The sequence below is a fragment of the Mus caroli genome, unplaced genomic scaffold, assembly GCF_978045245.1.
Source record: "Mus caroli unplaced genomic scaffold, Mus_caroli_1 scaffold_6, whole genome shotgun sequence".
NCBI lineage: Eukaryota > Metazoa > Chordata > Mammalia > Rodentia > Muridae > Mus > Mus caroli.
Genome location: NW_028227261.1, coordinates 20161655 through 20183561, shown reverse-complemented (window position 1 = coordinate 20183561; position 21907 = coordinate 20161655). Strand labels below are relative to the sequence as shown.

At 48.5% G+C, this 21907-nt stretch overlaps 2 protein-coding genes across 8 annotated transcripts in view; one reads left to right on the top strand and one right to left on the bottom strand.

Moving 5' to 3' along the window:
• The window catches only part of Hspg2 (heparan sulfate proteoglycan 2), a 102216-nt gene extending 101003 nt beyond the window's left edge, over window positions 1-1213 (top strand). For all 7 annotated transcript variants that reach the window (XM_085838827.1, XM_085838826.1, XM_085838822.1 and 4 more), the window contains one exon: window positions 46-1213. In XM_085838827.1, coding sequence (XP_085694953.1) covers window positions 46-218 — 173 coding nt within the window. In that variant the 3' untranslated portion in view covers window positions 219-1213. The remainder of the gene's footprint in view (window positions 1-45) is intronic.
• A 1462-nt stretch (window positions 1214-2675) lies between these two features.
• Ldlrad2 (low density lipoprotein receptor class A domain containing 2) lies at window positions 2676-12745 on the bottom strand. Its single transcript, XM_085838385.1, has 5 exons — window positions 12667-12745; window positions 9058-9510; window positions 4940-5071; window positions 4128-4268; window positions 2676-2905 (listed from the first exon to the last, which is right to left on the bottom strand). Exons 1-5 carry the CDS (start codon window positions 12743-12745, stop codon window positions 2676-2678), a joined length of 1035 nt encoding a protein of 344 aa, XP_085694511.1.
• Window positions 12746-21907: the final 9162 nt, after the last annotated feature.

The window sequence follows — 21907 nt, the reverse complement described above, 5'->3', positions numbered from 1 at the left end:
TTCCACCAATGACCCACTGTCACAACGATCCTCTTCCTGCCACAGGCGGTGCCCCAGATGTGGCCACACTGACCAGGGGCAAGTTCTCCTCTGGGATAACAGGCTGTATCAAGAATCTGGTGTTGCACACGGCCCGGCGTGGAGCCCCGCCCCCACAGCCCCTGGACCTGCAGCATCGGGCCCAGGCAGGGGCCAACACACGGCCCTGCCCCTCATAGGCACCCACCTGCCTCCCACGGACTCATGGGCAGCACCCAGCCTGACAGTGTCGAGTATATTATTATTAATATTATTATGATCTTTTGTAAGAGACAGGCAAGGCCACGCTTCGCTGCTACCGCCCTGGGCTGGACTGGAGGGTGGGTGCGCCAACTTCCCACGCATTCGTGGGCAGAGCCCCGAGGATGGTGGGCAGGACAAGGGGACTGGAAGAGGTTTCCTCAGAAGGCTCCCGGAACTTGGAGTCAGGCATCGTGACTGGTAGGGCTCAGAACTGTTCCCATCCCTTTCCCTGCTTCAGCGTCAGTCTGGGCTGCCCATTTCAGCAGGCCGTGCGGACAGTCCTCATTGCTGTGAGCGCCAGCCTCAGTTATCACCTGGTGCCTCACTGTCAAACTGAACGAGGGGGTGTGGCCATGGCCTGAGCCACTGTTCTGGGAGCAGAAGGCAGCTCACTGTCTACCCCCACCTCCCCACAAGGGCCACATACCATCCCAGCCTCCTCCACACCCACCTAGCCAGAGGTCCCATGTCCCTGGCAGTCTCCCCTCCCACCCAGCCCTCCTCCACCTGCATTCCCCGACCCCTACCCCCACGCCACCCCCACCACCCCAACCCTCCCCACCCCACCCCACACACACACAGCCCAGGGCTCTGCCCTCAGGAGCTGCAAGGGAAACCAACTCGTTCCCAGAATCGCTAGGCAGAGCCCAGCAATGAAGTCCCACCACACCAAGCCACACCCCCCACTCTTCTGGAGGTGAAGGCCCAGGGCGTGGGGGAGCAGGGATCAGGAACACCAGTGGCTTGGTGGAGGCAGCTGAGACCTCAGCTTGGGAAGGGAAGGAGGGATGATGATAACCCTGCCCGTTTGGGAGCCTGAGGACCTGACTAAGGGGTAAGCAGGCCCAGACTGTGGCTCTTGGGTCCTAGAGGGAACCCCCTGTGGTCTTTCTCTGATTTTTTTTTTCTTAATAAACGGTGCTATCCCTGCTAGAGGTCTCCTGTTTCAATGACAAGGGATTCACTCAGTACCGCTGGGGGAAGGGCAAGGCAGGGTCGCGTCTCTGAGATGCGGAAGAGGAGCAAACCCTGAGGTTTTTTTCTGATCAAGGCAGACCCCAGTTCCTGCCCTAGGCCCCCTCCCCTGTCCAGCACAATGATCCACCTCTACCCGCAGGATCTGTTGTCCCCTCTGTCATGAGCACTCTGCCTCAGAAGCAGATGGACAGATTGTCTTCCCACAAATCAAGCTTTATTGAGTGACAATAAATTTATATAAGCTACGTCGATATCATTGGCTGCAGCTGGGCGTGGTGGCACATGCTTTTAATCCCAGCACTTGGGAGGCAGAGGCAGAGGCAGGCAAATTTCTGAGTTCGAGGCCAGCCTGGTCTACAGAGTTCTAAGACAGCCAGGACTAAACAGAGAAACCTTGTCGCCAAAAAAACAAAAAAACAAAACAAAACAAAAAATATATCATTGGCTACAGCTTCTTTCTCATACATGACCCTTGGCAATCTCAGATCCTCTCCTTCCAGTCACAGTGACTAATTCTCAGACGTCTCAGGGCACGTCTCGTTGTCTTGTGTATATCTACGAGTATATAGGTGCGTGCTGTATCACAGAACAACTAAAGGTTTGAAGAGGCCCCAGTGAAGGCAACGAACGGCCTGAGACGCAGAGAGGCCCTGCTGTAGTTTGAGTTTAACGTCCCAGTTAGTGTTGCCAGCCACCATGGAGCTGGGTCCCAATAGTTCGCAACTCAAACAAAAGGCAAGCAGGGAGACCTGCTGCACTGAGACCCCCACATCAGGACACTGCCCCAGGTGCTTCACCCTTCCATCTAGGACACCACCAGCTGCTGGTGGTCACTGCAGCCCTACTTCAGGTGTCCTTCCCTGTATTTGACCCAGGGCAAGAGGTTGCGTCATTCTTTGGTCTGTTGTGTTCTTAAGTCTGGTCTTTCTTTTTTTTCCCCTACCACATGTGTACCTGATATCTGAGGAAACCAGAAGAATAGAATTATAGACAGTTGTGAGCTGCCATGTGGGTGCTGGGATTTGAACTCAGGACCTCTGGAAGAGCAGCCAGTGCTCTTAACCACTGAGACATCTCTCCTGCTTTGGTTTGGATTGATTTGGCTTGGTTGGGTTTTTTTGTTTGTTTGTTTGTTTGTTTGTTTTTGGTTTTGTTTGTTTGTTTGTTTGTTTTGTGACAGGGTCTCTCCTTGTAGCCACGACTGTCCTAGAACTCTATATGTAGACCAGGCTGGCTTGATCCTTCTGCTTTCTGCAACCTTTACCTTGTTTGGGAATCAGGACATGGTCCATTTCTCAGAGAGACAGACTGAGGGTCAAAGAACCAAGTGACCTCTTCCAAGTCAGCCAGCTAAAAGAGCCTAAAACCCAGGCCTGTCAGAGCCCAGAGCCTAATCAACTGATCACTACAGCCCCCTAACGATGACCTCCCTGGTTCTGGAAGGGCGGCCAGCTCAGCCACAGACCCCCAGGAGCCACCCGGCCAGGACATAGGTGACAAACATTGCAGGCTGCACAGCATCTGAGGCGGAGCCTGTGGGCACCCGGGTGCCAGGCCAGCCAACCTGGGCAACAGCAGCACCAGAGGAGGCCAGTGCAGGTCAGCAGCATTGAGGAGGCCAGAGCCATCCACCAGAGCCAGGGACCTGTGGGAGGAATGAGAGTCCAGTCAACTTCTACTGGGCCTAGTGTCCTGAAATCATGGAGATAAGGTGTGTGTGTGTGTGTGTGTGTGTGTGTGTTACCATGCGGTAATTTATGGTAGAGTGAGGGCATGTGTACCACAGCAAATATGTGGAGGGCAGGGGACCACTTCATGGAGTCTGTTCTCTTCTTCTTTCCTTTGTATGGGTTTACATTGGACTCAGGCTGCCAGGCTCACTCAGCAAGCGCCTTTACCCACTAAGCTTTCTTGCCAGCTCCCCCCCCCCCATCGTCTTTTTTGCAGTTTTTGCTCTTTGGCATGTATGTCTGTATGGTGTGTGCTTGGGAGGGGGGTGTTTGTTTATTTGTTTGTTGAGACAAGGTTTCTCTGTGTAGCCCTGGTTGTCCTGGAACTCACTCTTGTAGACCAGGCTGGCCTCAACCTCTCAGCAATCCACCGGCCTCTGCCTCCCGAGTGCTAGGATTACAGGTGTGCTCCACCATTGCCCGGCTTGCTTGTGTTTTTATACATGTTCTCATGTGTGCAGATATACATTCGAGCATTTGATTGTGGAGGCCAAGGTTGACATCAGGAAGCCTTTTTTTTTTTTTTTTTTTTTTGGTTTTTTTTTCCAGACAGGGTTTCTCTGTATATTCCTGGCTGTCCTGGAACTCACTCTGTAGACCAGGCTGGCCTCAAACTCAGAAATCCACCTGCCTCTGCCTCCCAAGTACTGGGATTAAAGGTGTGCACCACCACTGCCCAGCCTTTTATTATAATTATTATTTAAGATTTAATTTACGTTTAATTATGTGTCTGTGTGTGGGCATGTACACAGGAGTCCAGGTGTCCTCAAAAGCTAGAGTGGTCAGATCGCTGTGGGACTGGAGTCGCCTTCAGTTGTGAGCTACCCAACCTGGGTCCTGACAACCAAACTCAGCAAAAACAGGATGAACTCCTAACTTCCAAGTCATCTCTCCCCTTCAGGACACTGCCCTGCTCAACCTCCTCCTTGCCACCTCATTTTCCCAGACAAGTTCTTTCCCACTGAACCCAAGGCTTGTCTGCTGGACTAGACTGGCTTCCTTAGTGCCGGGGTTACAGGTTCACCCCACTGAACCTGGCTTTTTACATAGGGGCTGGGATCCAAGAGTTTTCCTGGCTGACCCAGGTGGAATTTTAGTGGATAAATGTAAGGAGTTTTTTTACCAAGTGCCATCTACCTTCCAACACTTCTTGTGTGATGGGCGCCAGGCCTTCTGGAGGGGTCCACTCAGCTGTGGAACCAGGAGCCATAAGAAGAGTCAGAGGCTTGGAACTGTTATCTTCCAATGTCCCCGTCTCCTTGGGTACCAGAGAGGGACCTGTGAGCAGTAACAGCACACTGAGAGCTTCCCCTTCAGGGGACACTACGGTGTCCCTGACACCCCATGAGGGTTCTCTGACATCCTCAGTACCAAAAGAAGGGAAATGAGGGACAGAGTTGATAAAACATCTGGCCAAGGTCACACAGCCTGGAAGTGAAGTCTGGTCTACCCAGCAGGCTGGTAAGTGGAGCTGCTGCTTCCCAAGACATGGGACAGAGCCGTTTGGGGTGAGCAGCGTCCTAGCAGTAAGTGGCTCGCTCTAAGCAGAACACTTCAGTAACAGCACTTGCAGGTGAGGAGTCTGCATGGTTAGATGCAATGACCCCATACCCCACCGATGAGGGAACCGAGGAGTCACGAGGTCTGTTATTCAGTTAACTATTGCTTCTCAAGCATCTGCCATAACCCAGAGGTTGTCATATGGACTGGAAGTGATGACAGGTTCTCTCCCCAGGTCTCCGGGCACACGCTGGACTAGACGCTCCTCCCTCCGCTGCACTGACCCTCACACTCTTGATCTCTAAAATGACCATTATTGTAGCCACACCCCCTCCTACTGTATGTTACCTCTCTACCCAGGCCCTGCCACCCCCAGAGATGAGCATTAGGGCCAGCCAGCCTCTCCACTTTAATGTTCAAATGGGGTCCACGTGATCCCGATCACTGACCTCCGCAGCTGGCTGGGGGACGGGAGTCCTGGTCACTGCCGTCGCCGCAGTTGTCCATGTTCCAGTCATCACATAGGAGGCTCCGGGGCACACATCTGCCATTCCGACAGCGGAAGTAGGTGCCGCAAGACCCTGGGGTAGAAAATGGAAGCTGGGAGTAAGGATCCTAGACTAGATCCCACAACACTGTGGTCCCATGGTGAGAGAACTGGGAGACAGGACAAGGCTTCTGTCTGACAGCATGTTCATGGAACGTAGGTGGCCGTCTCCTGGAGAGATAACAGTATACAATCTTTAGGGCAGTCAACACAGTGACAACTGGTTGTGGTGCTGGTGGCCATGGTGGCTTAGTGGCTAACACTTACTGAATTCATAAAATAGGTAGCCCAGGATGTCCTTGAACGTCTAGTACTGATGACCTTTGACCTCTGGTCCTATGACCTCTGCCTCTACCGCTGGGATTGCAGGTGTGAGTCACCACCTCTGTCTTAGTTAGTGTTTTACTGCTATGAATAGATACCATGACCAAGGCAACTCTTATAAGGGCTGGCTTACAGATTCAGAGGTTCAATCCATTATCATAAAGGTGGGAACATGACACCATCCAGGCAGACATGGTGCAGGAGGAGCCGAGAGCTCTACATCTTCATTTGAAGGCTGCTAGCAGAATACTGACTTCTAGGCAGCTAGGATGAGGATCTTATAGCCCACACCCACAGTGACACACAAGGCCACACCTACTCCAACAAGGCCACACCTTCTAATCGTGCCACTCCCTGGGCTGAGTATATACAAACCATCACAATGTCCAATTTATGCAATGCTGAGGACCAAACTCAGGGTCTTCTTTGAGCTAGACAAGTCACATCCCAACACCTCTAATTTAATATATTTAAATTATTTCTTTATTCCAAGACAGGGTCTCCCGGTGTGACCCAGTCTAGACTCAAGCACTTTATGCCCCTGATTCAGCTTCCAAGGATGGGATTATAGGCATGGATAATGTGTACTTTAACCCTGTGGAGCCATGGTAAGGAGACTAGAGCTAGGGGAGGTTGGATCACCTGACCATGGCCACAGGGCTTATCATCTGGGTAAGAGGAAGGATGGATGTGAAGTTCACACAGTGGTGTGAGTGTGGGTCAATGTGCCTATGACCCAGGACTCACAGTGGGGGCTGGAGAGATGGCTCAGTGGTTAAAAGCACTAACTGCTCTTCTGAAGGTCCTGAGTTCAATTCCCAGCACCCACATGGCAGCTCACGGCTGTCTGATGCCATCTTCTGGTGTGCAGAGTACATGCAGACAAAAGTACCCACATCCATCCATCCATACATACATACATACATACCTACATACATACATACATACGTACATACATACATACGTACGTACATACATACATACCTACATACATACATACATACATACCTACATACATACATACATATGTACATACATACATACATACATAGAATCGCAATAGTCCTGAGCATCCTTGGCAGACTCTGGCTCCTGCCTTTGCACTTACCACTGGTTATGCTACCATTCCCATCCTACGTGGGAAATCTCCACTCAGGTGCTATTTTATCCTTCAGCTTACCCAGAACTGCAAGTCTCCTCTCTCCCATGGATGCTCATCCCAACTGAGGGCCCACTAAACCTCTTGTCCCTTCTGCAAGACACAGATCTATTTGTTTATTTGCTTCCCTGCCTTCCCTACCAGCAAGCCAGCACCCAGAACACAGGGCCTTCTCTAGTGCTTGCTGCAGTATCCTTAGTGCCTGTGATATAGCACCTGGCACACAGCAGGTGCTCAATTAATGTTTATGAATGACCACACATGAGCGAAGGAATGAGACTCAGTATACAGAGTCTGGCAGACAGCTTGACTAATTCCATGCTGTGGGCAAAAGTTAGCTTTAGAGCCAGGTATGGTAGCTAATCAGTAATAGCAACATTTGGGAAGCAGAGGCAGGAGGATCAAGAATTCAAAGATATCCTACATAGTAAGTTCAAGGATAGCCTGGGCTACATGAGACCCTGTCTCAAAAGATCAAGGAACTGGGCAAACTGTTCAGTGGGTAAAGTACTTCCTGTGCAAACATGAGGACCTACGTTTGAATCCCCAGCACCCATGGAAACTCTGGGCACAGTGGTGTGTTCCTGTTATGTTGGAGGTAGGATGTGAGTCAAGCAGATACTGGAGACTTGGTAACCAATAGTTTAGCAGAAATGGGGGTCTCCAAGTTCAGTAAGAGGCTCTCAAAAAAATAAGGTAGACTCCAGTAAGATAGTTCAGTAGGCAGAGGCACACCCCCGACATGGTAGGGGAAGAAACACCTCCTACCCTACCAGTTGGCCTCTGACCTCTGACATACACACCATTAGGGCATACTTCATATAGAGCCAGAGACTCAACAGGGAAGGGACAACACCTCCCATCCTCTCCTCAACACCCACACGCATGCACACACATGTGCACATACACACAGACGATTCTAGGGCAGACAAAGGTAGTTGAACCTGCCTGAAGGACCAAGTGGCTCATAGCCAAGAGCCAGCCCACCATCTAATCCTCCAGGACCTAAGGCAGTGCCAGAGGCCCCTAACCTTGGCATGCCTACAAGCCCCATACTTAACTCTCTAGTCTGGAGACTCAGCCAGAAATAACCATGGAAAGCTAGGAAGCCTAGGCTCTTCTGGGCTTTGAGAGCTAGCCTGCTCTCCCTTAGAGCAGTGATATCAGTACACGGTGGCTCCAGACCCGGGGCAACCTGCAAGGCTATGTACAGCCTTGGACTTGATCTGAATTGCAAGGCAGATTCAACACCTCGGCTTGAATCAGGCATAGTGTTGAAAGCCTGTGATCTAAGACCTCAGGAGTGGAGGCAGAAGGATCTCTAGGTCAAAGCCAATGTAGGCTACAGAGTTAGACCTTGGCTCAAAAAAAAAAAAAAAACCCAAAAAACAAAAAAACAAACAACAATAACAAAAATCAAACTGGGTGCATGCCTTTAATTCCAGAACTCAGAAAGCAGAGGCAGGAAGATCTCTGTGAGTTCAAGGACAGCCTGGTCTACAAAGCAAATTCCAGGACAGCCATTATTTTATAAATAAATAAATAAATAAATAAATAAATAAATAAATAAATAAAACCAGTCTCAACAAAATGGCTCAGAGGGTAAAAGCTGTGACAGACATGTGCTGTTTGAATGTCTCTCTCGCGCGCACGCGCGCGTGCACACACACACACACACACACACACAGAGCTCTAAGCCTCTGGTCCCAGCACACAGGAGGCTGAGGCAGGAGAATGGCTGTAAGCTCACGGACCCTGTCAAGAAACAGAACCAAGAAACAAAGAAATCTGAAAACACTGTACAGATACGCAGAGAGATTGACTGGTGGTGAGCTGGCGGCCAGAGAGGGCTCAGAGTGGACTCTGCCTTGCCTAAGTGAGTTTTAGGGGAGAGTCCTAGTTCAGGCCTTCAGCAAACCTGGCAGGTTGGCCCAGACAGAGGGGCCAGTGTTCATATCTGGGTGTGAGGCGGTATTGAGTTCCAGCTGTGAGGTATATGGCAGTTTAGGTGAGAAGACAGTGAGTATGTGAGGGGTTTGTGCCAACATGAGTTCAATTGTGAAGGTCATACAGTTTGGGTGTGGACAGGTGTTTTGTGTGAACCTTGTTCAAGTGTACCTTGAAAGAGTGTGTTGGGGGGCTGGTGAGATGGCTCAGTGGGTAAGAGCACCCGACTGCTCTTCCGAAGGTCCAGAGTTCAAATCCCAGCAACCACATGGTGGCTCACAACCACCCAAAATGAGATCTGACACCCTCTTCTGGTGTGTCTGAAGACAGCTACAGTGTACTTACATATAATAAATAAATAAATCTAAATAAATAAATAAATAAATAAAGTTTAAAAAAAAAGAAAGAAAGAGTGTGTTGGGGCTAGAAGGACACAGGATTTGTAGATCTAGCTCATTTCTCACTGGTTCCCCAACCCTGTCCACGTCACCCACTGTTTCCTAATTGGGGCCCCATTCTCCCCCCCCCCGTTCCTGTCCTCTCCTGCTCTATCCCTCCTCACCTCTCCCTATCCATCAGCCCCAACCCACCCAGGCGGAAAGAGGTGACCTCGCCCAAAAAGTCCACCCGGGGTTGGCGGCCCCTAGTGACCAAGCGCAAGCCAAGCCAGGGCCCAGAGGACGTGAATGGGGCTGGGATGGTCAGGCCACAGATCGGAGGCCCCAGGGCCCGGGGCGCCTCTTGCGGGCCGTCGTAGAATTGAAGGTAGGAGCCCGGTGCGCACGGGTCGAGGGAGGATGCTTTGGTTGTTGGTGTGGCCGCAGTGGCCTGGGTGGCTGCGGTGATCCGGATGGCCGAGGACAGGCTGTAAACCAGAAAGAAGCGGAACTGGAAGCGCATCCTGTCGTCAGGGGCTGCAGCACGCAACCACAGCATGCAGTCAGTGTCTGGAGTCACGAAGTAGAACTTGCGTGAAGCCGAGTGCGAGCGCAGCTGCAGCGCATCTTCCTGCCAGGTCTGTCCGCACAGGTCCGTCAGGTCCGCTGCGGGGAGAATACAGGGGCGGGGTCATGCGGGATCACACACACACACACACACACACACACCATACACACACACACACACACACACACACACACACACACACAGAGTCCCGGGCCCGCCCTCTCTACCTGATCCAGGAAGTCATGCTTCCTCTATAAGCCTCATCCGCAAAACAAGGATGCACTTTTGTGAACACTTGATGACTTGATTCAAAGTCACAACTCCTAATTTAAAATCTCTGGACTTCAGCCCCTAGGGTGGTGGCATCTACCTGTAAAAACCAATATTCTTTTTTTTTTTTTTTTTTTTTTTTTTGGTTTTTGGTTTTTGGTTTTTGGAGACAGGGTTTTCTCTGTATAGCCCTGGCTGTCCTGGAACTCAACTCACTTTGTAGATCAGGCTGGCCTCGAACTCAGAAATCCGCCTGCCTCTGCCCCCCCCCCAGCGCTGGGATTAAAGGCGTGCGCCACCACTCCTGGCTAAAAACCAATATTCTTGAGGACTGGAAGAAGCACCGTGAGTCAGGGCTAGTCTGGTTTACAAATCTAGAAAGTGTCTCAAAAGGGAAAACTATGATAAAATAATCAGGCCTGAAAAAAAAAAAAAATCAGGCCTGGCTATGCACACCTTTCATCCCTGGACCCCGGAGGAGGCAGAGGCACAGGGATCTCTGTGAGTTCAAGGCCAGCTCTGGTCTTTAGAGTGAATTCCAGGACAGCCAGGACTACCAAATGAGATTCTGTCTCAAAAAATATGAGAAGGGGGTGGGATTGGGACAGGGAGAGAGAAGATGTAAATATGGTTTTTAGGTGGTACATACTCTGATCCCAACACTTGGGAGGTAGAGGCAGGAGGATCAGGCCGCTCAGCTGCACAGTAAGTTCAAGGCCAGCTGAGATAACTGAGACTCCTGACTCAGTAAAAGGGTCAGGAGACGATGATGGATACACAGTATTATTTCCGAGGCAGCTGCAGAATCTGCAGACCTCTCTAAGAGCAGATACTACCCCAAGGACTGCTGTGTTCACTACAGGAACAGTCAAGCTGGCCAGATGTAGCAGCCAGAAAAACAAATGTCTCCTGTCAAATTGGATCTTGTGGTCAAGATAAAAAAACAAATGTTACTTTCCCAAGTATTTTGTAGGCTGAGATTGCAACAGGAAAAACTCCTGGACATCTAAGTTTCCCATCTGAGTTTGCTCAGAACTTAATGTGTCAGACACCCTCTCCCCTGCCCTCGGGTATCTTGTGTGAGGATGGGGTGAATACAATTGGGAGCCTGCCCACCCTTCTCCCATTCTCTATGTCTCCTTGCTAAAGGAGATCCTAATTGCATCCCTGTGTTCTGGGATGTGACCCGGTTCTGACCTATAAGATTTAAGAAGAGGTCTGCTGGGAGCTTGGGGGGAATAGTTTTCCTCCCTGCTTTAAAGAAAGGGGGATGGTACTGGAGAGATGGCTCAGTGGTTAAGAGCACTAACTGCTCTTCTTGAAGTTCTGAGTTCAATTCCCAGTGGCTCATAACCATCTGTAGCGGGATCTGATGCCCTCTTCTGGTGTGTCTGAAGACAGCTACAGTGTATTCATTTTTAAAAAAGCGGGGGGAGGGGGGAGCTGGAGAGATGGCTCAGCAGTTAAGAACAGTGACTGCTATTCCAAAGGTCCTGAGTTCAAATCCCAGCAACCACATGGTGGCTCACAACCATCCGTAATGGGATCTGATGCCCTCTTCTGAAGACACCTACAGTGTACTTACATACAATAAATAAATAAAATCTTAAAAAAAAAAAAAGGCTGGTGGTGGCTCATACCTTTAATCCCAGCACTGGGGAGGCAGAGGCAGTCAGATCAATTCTAGGACAGGACAGCCAAGACTACATGAAGAAACCCTGTCTTCAAAAACCAAAAACTAAAACTAACTAACTAAATAAATAAATAAGTATAATGGCACACACATTTAATTTCAGCACTCAGAAGACAGAGGAAGGAGTATCTCCCAAAGTTTAAGACCATCTACAGTGCATATCAAGGCCTTACTCAACATATAGACAATCGTAAATGATGATGATGATGGTGACGACGAAGAAGATGATGATGATGACGACGACCAAGCAGGAGTAGCTGGGAGTGGGGGCTGCAGTCCCAGCTGTAATCCCAGCTAAAAAGATTAAAACCACAAGGCCTGCCTGACCTATAGATTGTGTTCAACAGCAGCCTTTTAAATTTTTTTTATATTTAATTTTTTTTTCAAGACAGGGTTTGGTAGCATTGACTGTCGTGGAACTCTGAAGACCAGGCTGGCCTGGAACTCAGAGATCTGCCTGCCTCTGCCTCTGAGATCAAAGGTGCGCGCTACCTCTGCCCAGTTGGTACTTTTCTCACCAGCAGGCTGGGGATGTAGCTCAGAGGCAGAATGTGTAGGGAACCCATGTGAGGCTGTAGGTTCAGCATCCAGTTTTGTAAAAAATTAAAGATGGAGAGGTCTAGGCGGGAAGCTCCTTTCCTTCCGGCTTCTAATAGTCATTGACCCAGAAAGGGACGGAAGTCAGGAGCCACAGCGACCCTCTTGCAAGGAAGGGGTTATGACGCGATTTAGCTGCTGGAGTAACCATCCCTGGTATCACTTATGGCTATTGTTAAGGATAAAAATCAAGCCCTAGATTTCACAAGCACCATTCACGTTGAAATCTGTTCCATTTGTTTGTTTGAGATGGAAATTCATGTCCCTCTGGCTGGCTTCAAACTTGCAGAGATCCCCTGCCTCAGAGTCTGCAGGAGGACATGTGCCACCACTCCCCAACTTTAGGATTTTTTTTACGTGGTCCTGGGGATAGAACCAAGGGCCTTACACATCTTTAGCAGATGCTCTGTCACTGAGATGCACCCCTTTCCTGTTGACTGCAGGAGACACAGCAGAGTGGAAGCATTGATGTCAGAGGTGGAATAAAAGAATGCCCAATGCAAACTGTCTCACCCACAGCCCCAGACCCAAGGGCTACCCCACCCACCCACCCCACTTACCCCCAGATCCCTGCCTCAGACTCACTCGGATCTCCAGCCTTCTAAAAGGGGTTGGAGTAGACTCAAGAATACTAATGAGTGCTAACTGGGGAAAGCCTAGAAGCAGGGTCTCTTTCCAGGCCCTTCCTACTCACCTGTCCCCAAGGCAGACACAGTCAAGGCGGTTGTCCCCAACAGGAGCAGCCTTTGGGGCAGCTGCCAAAGAAAAACCATCCTGGATCTGTGCCCAGCAGGTGGCAGACCTGCGCAATCTCCTGTAGGTCTTTGGGGAGCCTGGGGTGCAGGCCCTGGCTGCTCCAGGAAGTGAGCAGGGTACAGGGGGACAGGGAGGCTCCTCAGGTCTCCTCACTGTGTTCTGGACTCTCCCTCCCAGGTCTTCCTCCTTTGGATCAGAATTGCATCTAAGGGTTGCCATGGAGATCTGGGGCCCCAAGCTGGAGACGTCAAGGATGTCTGTTCACCCTTTGCCAGACAGGAACCAGGAGACTCAGATCCTGCTTAGCCGCAGGGCTCCTAGAAAAGAGGCCTCTGCCCTCTGTGAACTGCTGCCTTCTTAGATAGGTGGAGGGACTGAGCTTGAGAGAGGCTCAGGACACCAAAGGAACCTCTCTGAGGACCTAAAGAAGCAGTAAAGGATAGCACATGGCACCAGGAGTTGCTTCAATTAGTAACCAAGGGTTCCTGACCTGGGGCCTTTGAATTCCTATCCACAGTGCTCAGTGCCCATAGCTGTTTGTTCTTGACTAGCTGTGTTAGGGTCTTCGGCCTTGGCTCACATTTTGCCTCTTCAGACTGCCCTTCTCCAACCGCTTCTAAACCTGACTGTGCTCTCAACCAGTAACTCAATCACATCTCTCTGAGTTTATCTTCCAAGCACCTCTAGAAACAGATTGATTTTCATGCGGTGGTGGTTTGAATCTGCTTGGCCCATGGGAAGTGGCACTATTAGGAGGTGTGACCTTATTGGAGGAAGTGTGTCACTGTGTAGCTGTGCCGGCTTTGAGGTTTCCTAGTGTCCAAGCTCTGCCCAGTGTGGAAGGTGGTCTCCCTCTGCTGCCTGAGGATCAAGGATCAAGATTTAGAACTCTCGGCTCCTCCAGCACCAAGTCTGCCTGTATGGTGCCCTGCTTCCTACCATGATAATGGACAGAACCTCTGAAACTGTAAGCCAGCCCCAACAGCCTTCACAACAGTTGCCTTGGTCTTTATAAACAATAAAACCCTATCTAAAACGCATGTGTTTGTGTTTTCAGACAGAGTCTGATGCAACCCAGGCTGGCCTCCAACTTGATAGAATGCAGCCAAGCCTGAACTTGAATTCCTGTTCCTTATTCCTCTGCCTCCCAAGTGCAAGGATTAGTAAGTATCTCGTGTGAGGACAGTTGCTCATTCTGGGAACAAGTGGATGATGCTAAAAAGGCGTTGACAGAAAATTAAACGGTTAACAGTCACAATAACCCTGAAGACAGACGGGGCTCTGAAATGTTCCCAGCCCTTGTGACTGGTGACAACCTTTCATATCTCTAGTGACTCCCTACCCCCTCCCTTTGAGCTATATTGTGGCTCTCTTGAGTGACGATGCTAGGCCAGGTATGCTTGTCACCTGCTCTGTCAGACAGACTTATCCCTGTGAGCCCACAGAGCAGGTACCTTTAAATGATGAGAATTGTGGCACTAGAAAGATGGCTCAGTGGTGAATGGTGCTTGGAGCTCCTGCAGAGAACACCAAATTCACCTCCTAGCATTCACTGGGTGACTCACAACTGTCTGTAACTCTGGTTCAAGGAGATCTGATAGGCTCTTCCAGCTTCAGGTAACATGCTCTCGCACATCCACCCCCCGGCACATAGACATAATAAAAATAAATAAACATAAGTAAGTAAATAGTGAGGAGTCTGAGCCCAGGTAAGGTTAAGAGAGCATTGGGCGGAATACTAGATGCACCATGTTCCCTTCAAGTGATTTTTTTTTTTTAAGATTTATTTATTTATTACATGTAAGTACACTGTAGCTGTCTTCAGACACTCCAGAAGAGGGCGCCAGATCTCGTTACGGATGGTTGTGAGCCACCATGTGGTTGCTGGGATTAGAACTCTGGACCTTCGGAAGAGCAGGAGGGTGCTCTTACCCACTGAGCCATCTCTCCAGCCCCCCCCTTTTTTTTTTTTTTTTTTTTTTAATGTATATGAGTACACTGTAGCTGTCTTCAACCAGAAGAGGGCATCAGATCTCATTACAGGTGGTTGTGAGCCACCATGTGGTTGCTGGGAATTGAACTCAGGACATCTGGAAGGGCAGTCAGTGCTCTTAACCACTGAGCTCCCCCCAACCCCTGCCTCCTCTCTTACCCCCGGCGCCATATTTCTTACTTTTGTGGCCCTTGCACAATAGTCTTAACCTTTAGTCTCTCAATTGTCTTTTTTTTTTAATGCTTTTTTTTTCTTCTTAAATTTTTTATTTATATGAATACACTGTAGCCATCTTCAGACACATCAGAAGAGGGCCTCGAATCCCATTACAGATGGTTGTGAGCCACCATGTGGTTGCTGGGAATTGAACTCAGGACCTCTGGAAGAGCAGTCAGTGCTCTTAACCGCTGAGTCATCTCTCCAGCCCTCAATTGTCTTTTGTACAAAATGGGGACAACACTAAAATACCTTATTGACATAGTGGGAAATGTCATGTTAAATTAACAATGTAAATTTAGTTTTCAAGACAGGTGTGGCGGTGCACACCTTTCATTCCTTTCATTCAAGAGGCAGAGGCAGGTGGATCTCTGAGTTTGATGCCAGCCTGGTCTACAAAGCAAGTTTCAGCACAGCCAGGGCAACACAGAGAAACTCTGTCTTGGGAGGTGGGGGGGAATCAGTTTTTAAATATCATAAATTTCCATTTTAGGCACTGGAGAAAATTCAAGGAATGAAATAGCTAATTTATTTTGTGATAAGTAGCAAGGTAAAAAATACTATACAGTGATGTCAACAGACATGGCATTTTAGAAAGGCCCTGACATTTTGTCAGGACAGCCAGGGAAGGCCTCCCTAAGAGGTGCTTTTGAGTACAGACCTGAAAAACTGTGTGGGAATGTTGCAGTCAGGTGGCTTAAAGGGTGAAGGTCTCTGCAAAGCAAGCCTGACAACCTGAGTTGAGCTCCAGTGTCCCCAGTGAGACACCTGGATGTGTTGCACACATCTGTAATTCCAGCATTCCATCAGTGAGCTGAGAGGTGGAGACAGGAGAATCACTCAGAAGTTTCTGAGCCAGTGATTTTTTTTTTTTTTTTTTTTTTTGGTTTTTCGAGACAGGGTTTCTCTGTGTAGCCCAGCTGTCCTGGAACTCACTCTGTAGACCAGGCTGGCCTCGAACTCAGAGATCCGCCTGCCTCTGCCTCCCAAGTGCTGGGATTAAAGGCGTGCGCCACCATGCCCGGATTTTTTTTTTTTTTTTTTTTTTGAGACAGGGTTTCTCTGTATACCCCTGGCTGTCCTGGAACTCACTTCATAGACCATGCCCAGCTAGTAATTTCTTGAAGTTCATTATTTCAGTAGTTTGGCAGGCAAAGAGAGGGGTCACAAATGTCCCTTTAGAATGTCTTCATTTCAGGAGGGTGCATTCTAGCACTGGGGAGACAGAAATAGGCAGATTTTGAGGACAGCCTGGTCTATATAGCTAGTTCTAGGCCAGTTGGGCAGAGCTACACAGTGAGAAACACATACTCTACATATATACACATTATGTATATGTATCTATATAAATATAAATATATGTATATATGTGTGTGTTGTTTGTATGTATTGTGTGTATGTGTGTATGTATGTACATGTGTGTGTTTGTGTGTGTGTGTGTGTATGTGTTGGTCAGACTGGTTATAATCTTAGAAGGATAGGCAGAGGCTGGCAAGATGGCTCAGCAGGTAAGAGCACTGACTACTCTTCCAAAGGTCCTAAGTTCAAATCCCACCAACCACATGGTGGCTCACAACCATCTGTAATGAGATCTGATACCTTCTTCTAGTGTGTCTGAAGACAGCTAGGGTGTACTTAAATTTAATAATAATGAAATCTTTGGGCCAGAGTGAGCAGGGTCTGAGCGAGTGGAGTTAACGGAAGTGAACATGGCTGACCGGAGCCAGAGGGGTTGACTAGAGTGAGCAGAGGTCCTAAAAATCAATTCAACAACCACATGAAAGCTCACAACCATCTGTACAGTTACAGTGTACTCATATACATAAAATAAATAATTAAATCTAAAAAAAAACAAGGATAGGCAGGAGGGTTGTTTGAGTCTGAGGCAGGCCTGGACTACATACTCTATCAGGATAGTCAGGGAAAGCAAGAGACACATCTAGAAGAAGAAGAGGAAAAAGGAGGAGGAGGAGGAAGGAAGAAGAGGAAGAGGAGGAGGAGAGAGGGAGGATGAGTAAGAATGATGCCCTTTGCTGCTATGCGCCTCTCTGTCCCTGACTCCTACATTCCTAACTCCAAGTCTGATTTTGCCCCTAAAACACAGCTCTTGTGTATTCTATCTCTAGAAATGGGTCTCTGACTAAAGAAAATGACTCCAGCAAAGCAAGGCTACATCAGGAGGATGTTCAGCTTTCGGTCAGGGGCTACACTGGGTTTTCATTCCTGATACAAAGGTGTCCTTTCCCTTGCTCTGTGTGGGCAGAGCTCCCTCACTTTAGTACATGATCAGTTGATTTAAAAGCACAGCGTGCTGCCTAAGCCAAGTGTACTTAATTTTTAAGGAGATGTGACCTTGAACACATTTCCCAGATGCCATCTTTACCAGTTTTTAAATTTTGCTTTATTTAATAATGTGTATGACCATGTGAATCTGGTTACGGTTTTGTGTAGGTGCCCGCTGGCATTTGTGCCGCCTGACTGGAGTATTGGGAGCTGAACTTGGGTCCCCTATACGAGCTTTTTTTTTTTTTAAAGATTTATTTATTCTATTTATACGAGTACACTGACTGTAGCTGTCTTCAGACACACCAGTAGAGGGCATTAGATCCCATTACAGATGGTTGTGAGCCACCAAGTGGTTGCTGGGGATTGAACTCAGGACCTCTGGCAGAGCAGTCAATGCTCTTCAATGCTCTTAACCTTTTTTTTTTTTTTTTTGGTTTTTCAAGACAGGGTTTCTCTGGCTGTCCTGGAACTCACTCTGTAGACCAGGCTGGCCTTGAACTCAGAAATCGGCCTGTCTCTGCCTCCAGAGTGCAGGGATTAAAGGCGTGCGCCACCACACCCGGCTACAAGAGCTCTTAACCCATCTCTCTAGCCTATTTTTTCCTTTCTTTTCCTCCTCCTCCTCCTCCTCCTCCTCCTCCTCCTCCTCCTCCTCCTTCATGATGTTAGGTTATGGCTCTGTAACCTTTAAGTCCTGATTTCACAGTCTGAAGAAGAACAGAAAGGCCACAGATCTTGGAGACTCTGTGCAAGTGATACATGGGTCTTGGGGTTTTATAGAACAGAAAAGGGGGATCTTCAGGGATGGCAGATTCTATTTGCAGAGCAGCTTCCCTGAAGTCTCACAACGTAGGTAGCAGCAGGTTTGCTGCATGGATCTCCTGAACTTGAACCTATGACAGGTGCTGTCAATTATGTCAGCTTTCCAGTTCAGAGCGCCTCGTTCCACCTGAGGCTTTTTGGTCATTGTCAGGTACCTAACAAACAGGATAAGTCTCACCTGGCACCTGTGGAGCCTCCCAGCTCTTCTCCCTCTCCAACCCCCAAACCTCTCCAGTTTAGGGGCTGGCCTTGCTTTACCCCAGTCTTTCCTTCATGTATAAACCACTCATTTGAGCCTTAAGCTCTCGTGGCCCTGCTCTGGGTCTCTTGGTCAGCTTGGTCGGCTTGCCCTCCCCTCCCTCTCTTTCCTCCTCCTTCCTTCCTCACCTGCTAGTCCCCTCCCATCTCCTCTCCTGACCTGGTTCATTCTGGAACCTTGCAGATGCCTCTGGCTGTGCGCTCCCTCTAACTCCAATAAAAACCTTCTCAACCATCCTTGGGGGCACCAGGAGCACTGGGAGCACGGGGAATACCAGGTGTACCAGGAGCATGCTCATCCTCATTTTCACTCCACCATTAACCCTTCACTGTCCACTCCCCCCTGCCCCACTTCCAGCTTTCCCCGTTTCTCTTCCTTCTAAATCTGCTCCTTCTGGGGTTTCTAAATCTTTGGTAGACATTCTATCTCCTTCATTAGCCATGTTAGAGAAACCAGCGCATCATAGTGGACAGAGCAGTCAGGTGTCATCATGTGCTCAGAGGAGCAAAGAGGGACAGGAAGGCAGCTGGGAGAGAAAGGCCCAGGGCCAGAGACTGAAAGTAAATTACTAAGCTGGGCTATGTCGCACACCTTTGATCTCAGCACTTGGGAGGGAGAGGCAGGCTGGTTTTTGAGTTTAAGGCCAGCCTGGTCTACAGATCGAGTTCCAGGACAGCCAGGGCTACATAGAGAAACTCTGCCTAGAAAACAACAACAAGAAGAAAGTCAGTTACTGAAAAAGTGAGACAGTAGTGGTCAGTTTGTCCTTGTAGAAATTCAGCTTCCTCATTCCCCAGGCCTGACACTGACTTCATTATCTCTGGCCTTTATCACTGCAACAGTCTTTCAGAGACAGGGATTTACAGTACAGTCCAGGCACAACCAAACCTCCACTGTCTCCTTCTCTCTGCCCCCCTCCCTCATAGGAATGTATTTTTATTTTATGGTGTTTTCTCTGCATTTTTTTTCTTTCGAGACAGGGTTTCTCTGTGTAGCCCTGGCTGTCCTGGAACTCACTTCATAGACCAGGCTGGCCTCGAACTCAGAAATCCGCCTGCCTCTGCCTCCCGAGTACTGGGATTAAAGGCGTGCGCCACTACTGCCCGGCTCTCCACTTGTTTTTAAGTGTGCTGTGTGTGTGCCTAGTGCACACCAAGGCCAGGAGGGTTCTGGAACCCTTGGGTCTACAGACAGACACCGGTAACCCAGGCTTCTGCAAGAGCAGCAAGTGCTTTTCTTTTGGAAGAAGAGAAAGACAGAAACAGAGACATACATATATAGATAGATAGAGTGAGGTACACAGAGAGACAGGGAGAGTCAGAGTTTATGCAGCCCTGACTGTCCTGGAACTCACATGACTATTTTGACATCTTCTCGTCTTAACTCTATTTTATAATTTCCTTAGACAGTCCTTCACCTTCTACTCCCCAGTAGTCATGTCTGCATTGGCAACACACTTGAGATTTCCACAGCCTTGATCATAGTCTAGATATATTAACCAAAATAATTATTATAAACCAAAATAAATGGAGAAAGTATAAGTTAAAAATAACTGTCATGTTATGTCTGAGGTAATTACTATGCTCTGCCAGAAATGAATTTTTCAAGGTTACTCTGGCCCTCATCTAACTTTGAGGTGAGTTGGTCTTTGTGATTTTTGCTTCTAAAAATGTTGTCCCCCTGAGCTTAGGTGCCGAGAGGCTCTAAGGCATGAGCCTGCTCTTTGATGCTGGCTAGTAAAGGACTCACATTCATTTGGGGCATGGGCTTTGATACAAGGTTTCATGTGGAGCCCTGCCTGTACTAGAACCAGCTCTGCAGACCAGGCTGGCCTCAAACTCACAGAAATCCACCTGCATCTACCTCCCAAGTGCTGGGTTTAAAGCAAATTCTTTTTTCTTTTCTTTTCTTTTTTTTTCTTTTTTGGTTTTTTGAGACAGGGTTTCTCTGTGTAGTCCTGGCTGTCCTGGAACTCACTTTGTAGACCAGGCTGGCCTCGAACTCAGAAATTGGCCTGTCTCTGCCTCCCGAGTGCTGGGATTAAAGGCGTGTGCCACCACGCCCGCCTTTTTTCTTAAATGGCTTTTCATTTATGTATTTTTTTTTCATGTATGAGTATTCTATCTGCATGTACACTTGCATCCCAGAAGAGGGCATTAGATCCCTTTAAGGATAGTTGTGGGCCACCATGTGTTTGCTGGGAATTGAACTCAGGACCTTTGCAAGAATAGCCCATGCTCTTAACCACTGAGCCATCTCACCAGCCCCTCACATTCTCTTAATTGGCTTAGTGTGTTATTGTTTGTATCATTCTCATGTGGATTATTGCACTCTGTAGACCAGGCTGGTCTCAAACGTATAGAGCTCTGTCTGCCTCAGCCTCCCGAGTGCTGGGATTAACAGAGTGTACTGCTATTTCCAACTGCAAAAGCTCTTAACCCTCCACCCCTTCAACCATCTCTTTGGCCCCTCTTCCTCTTTGGCCCCTCTTCCTCTTTTAAAAAAATATTTAAAATTATTTTTATTATTTTAATTATGTGTATCAGTGTGGCCTATCTGTATGTGGGCATATGCATGTGACTGTAGGCAGAGGCTAGGTGTTGGATTCTTTGAAACTGGAGCTCCAGATGGTTGTGGGGGCTGGGATTTGAACTCAGGACCTCTGGGAGAGCAGAATGTGCTTTTAACCACTGACCCACCTCTCTAGCCCTATTTATTTATTCATTAACTTCTTTTTGGTGTTTCGAGACAGGGTTTCTCTGAGTAGCCCTGGCTGTCCTGGAACTCACTGTGTAGATGACCCTGGCCTCCAACTCAGAGATCTTCCTGCCTCTGCTCCGCAAAGGTGTGTGCCCCCGCCCCCAGCTCAGCTGACTTATTTTTTAGTGTGGTGTGGGTGTGTGTGCCTGCTTGTTTGTAGATGTATGGAGAGCCCTGGATGCTGCTTCAAGGACATTGGCAAGAATATTTACTTTGGGCTGGAAGGACAAGAGAGTAGGTTCAGATAAGAATATTTACACTCAAAAAAAACCAAAAAAAAAAAAAAAAAAAAAAGAATATTTACACTGAGCTAGGACGAGGCTCAAGAGGAATAGAGCCGAGGAATGTATTGTATTCCTGGTATCTTGGTCTTTCTGATAAACCCCTAGACACATTGCCTGCAGGACTTTGTTTATTGCCTTGTTTGTACTTTGACTACTTTGTCTCTGCATTGTTTGTTCCTTGACTACCTTGTCTTTGATCTAAGAACTGACTTTACTCTTTGCACATACCTAGAATGGTATAAAAGCAGACTGGAAAAAAAAAAAACCCTCTTCAGCTCAGCGCTGGCTGGAGTCATGTTATCATGTTGTCTAGTTGTCTTTTTCTTTCCAATCCTCCCTCCCTCGAGACCCTGATGATTGACTGAGCTGGCTTGGTCATATGTGTGTATGTGTGCATTATCTGCAGAGGCCATACTGATCCCCTGGAACTGGGGTCACAGGAAGTTGTGAGCCAGCCAGTGTAGGTGATGGGACCTAAACTCTGGTCCTCCCAACTCTTTCTGTTGGGTCTTAAACAGTGGCTAACTGAGGTGCCTACTCAACATCAAAGTGGGCTCTG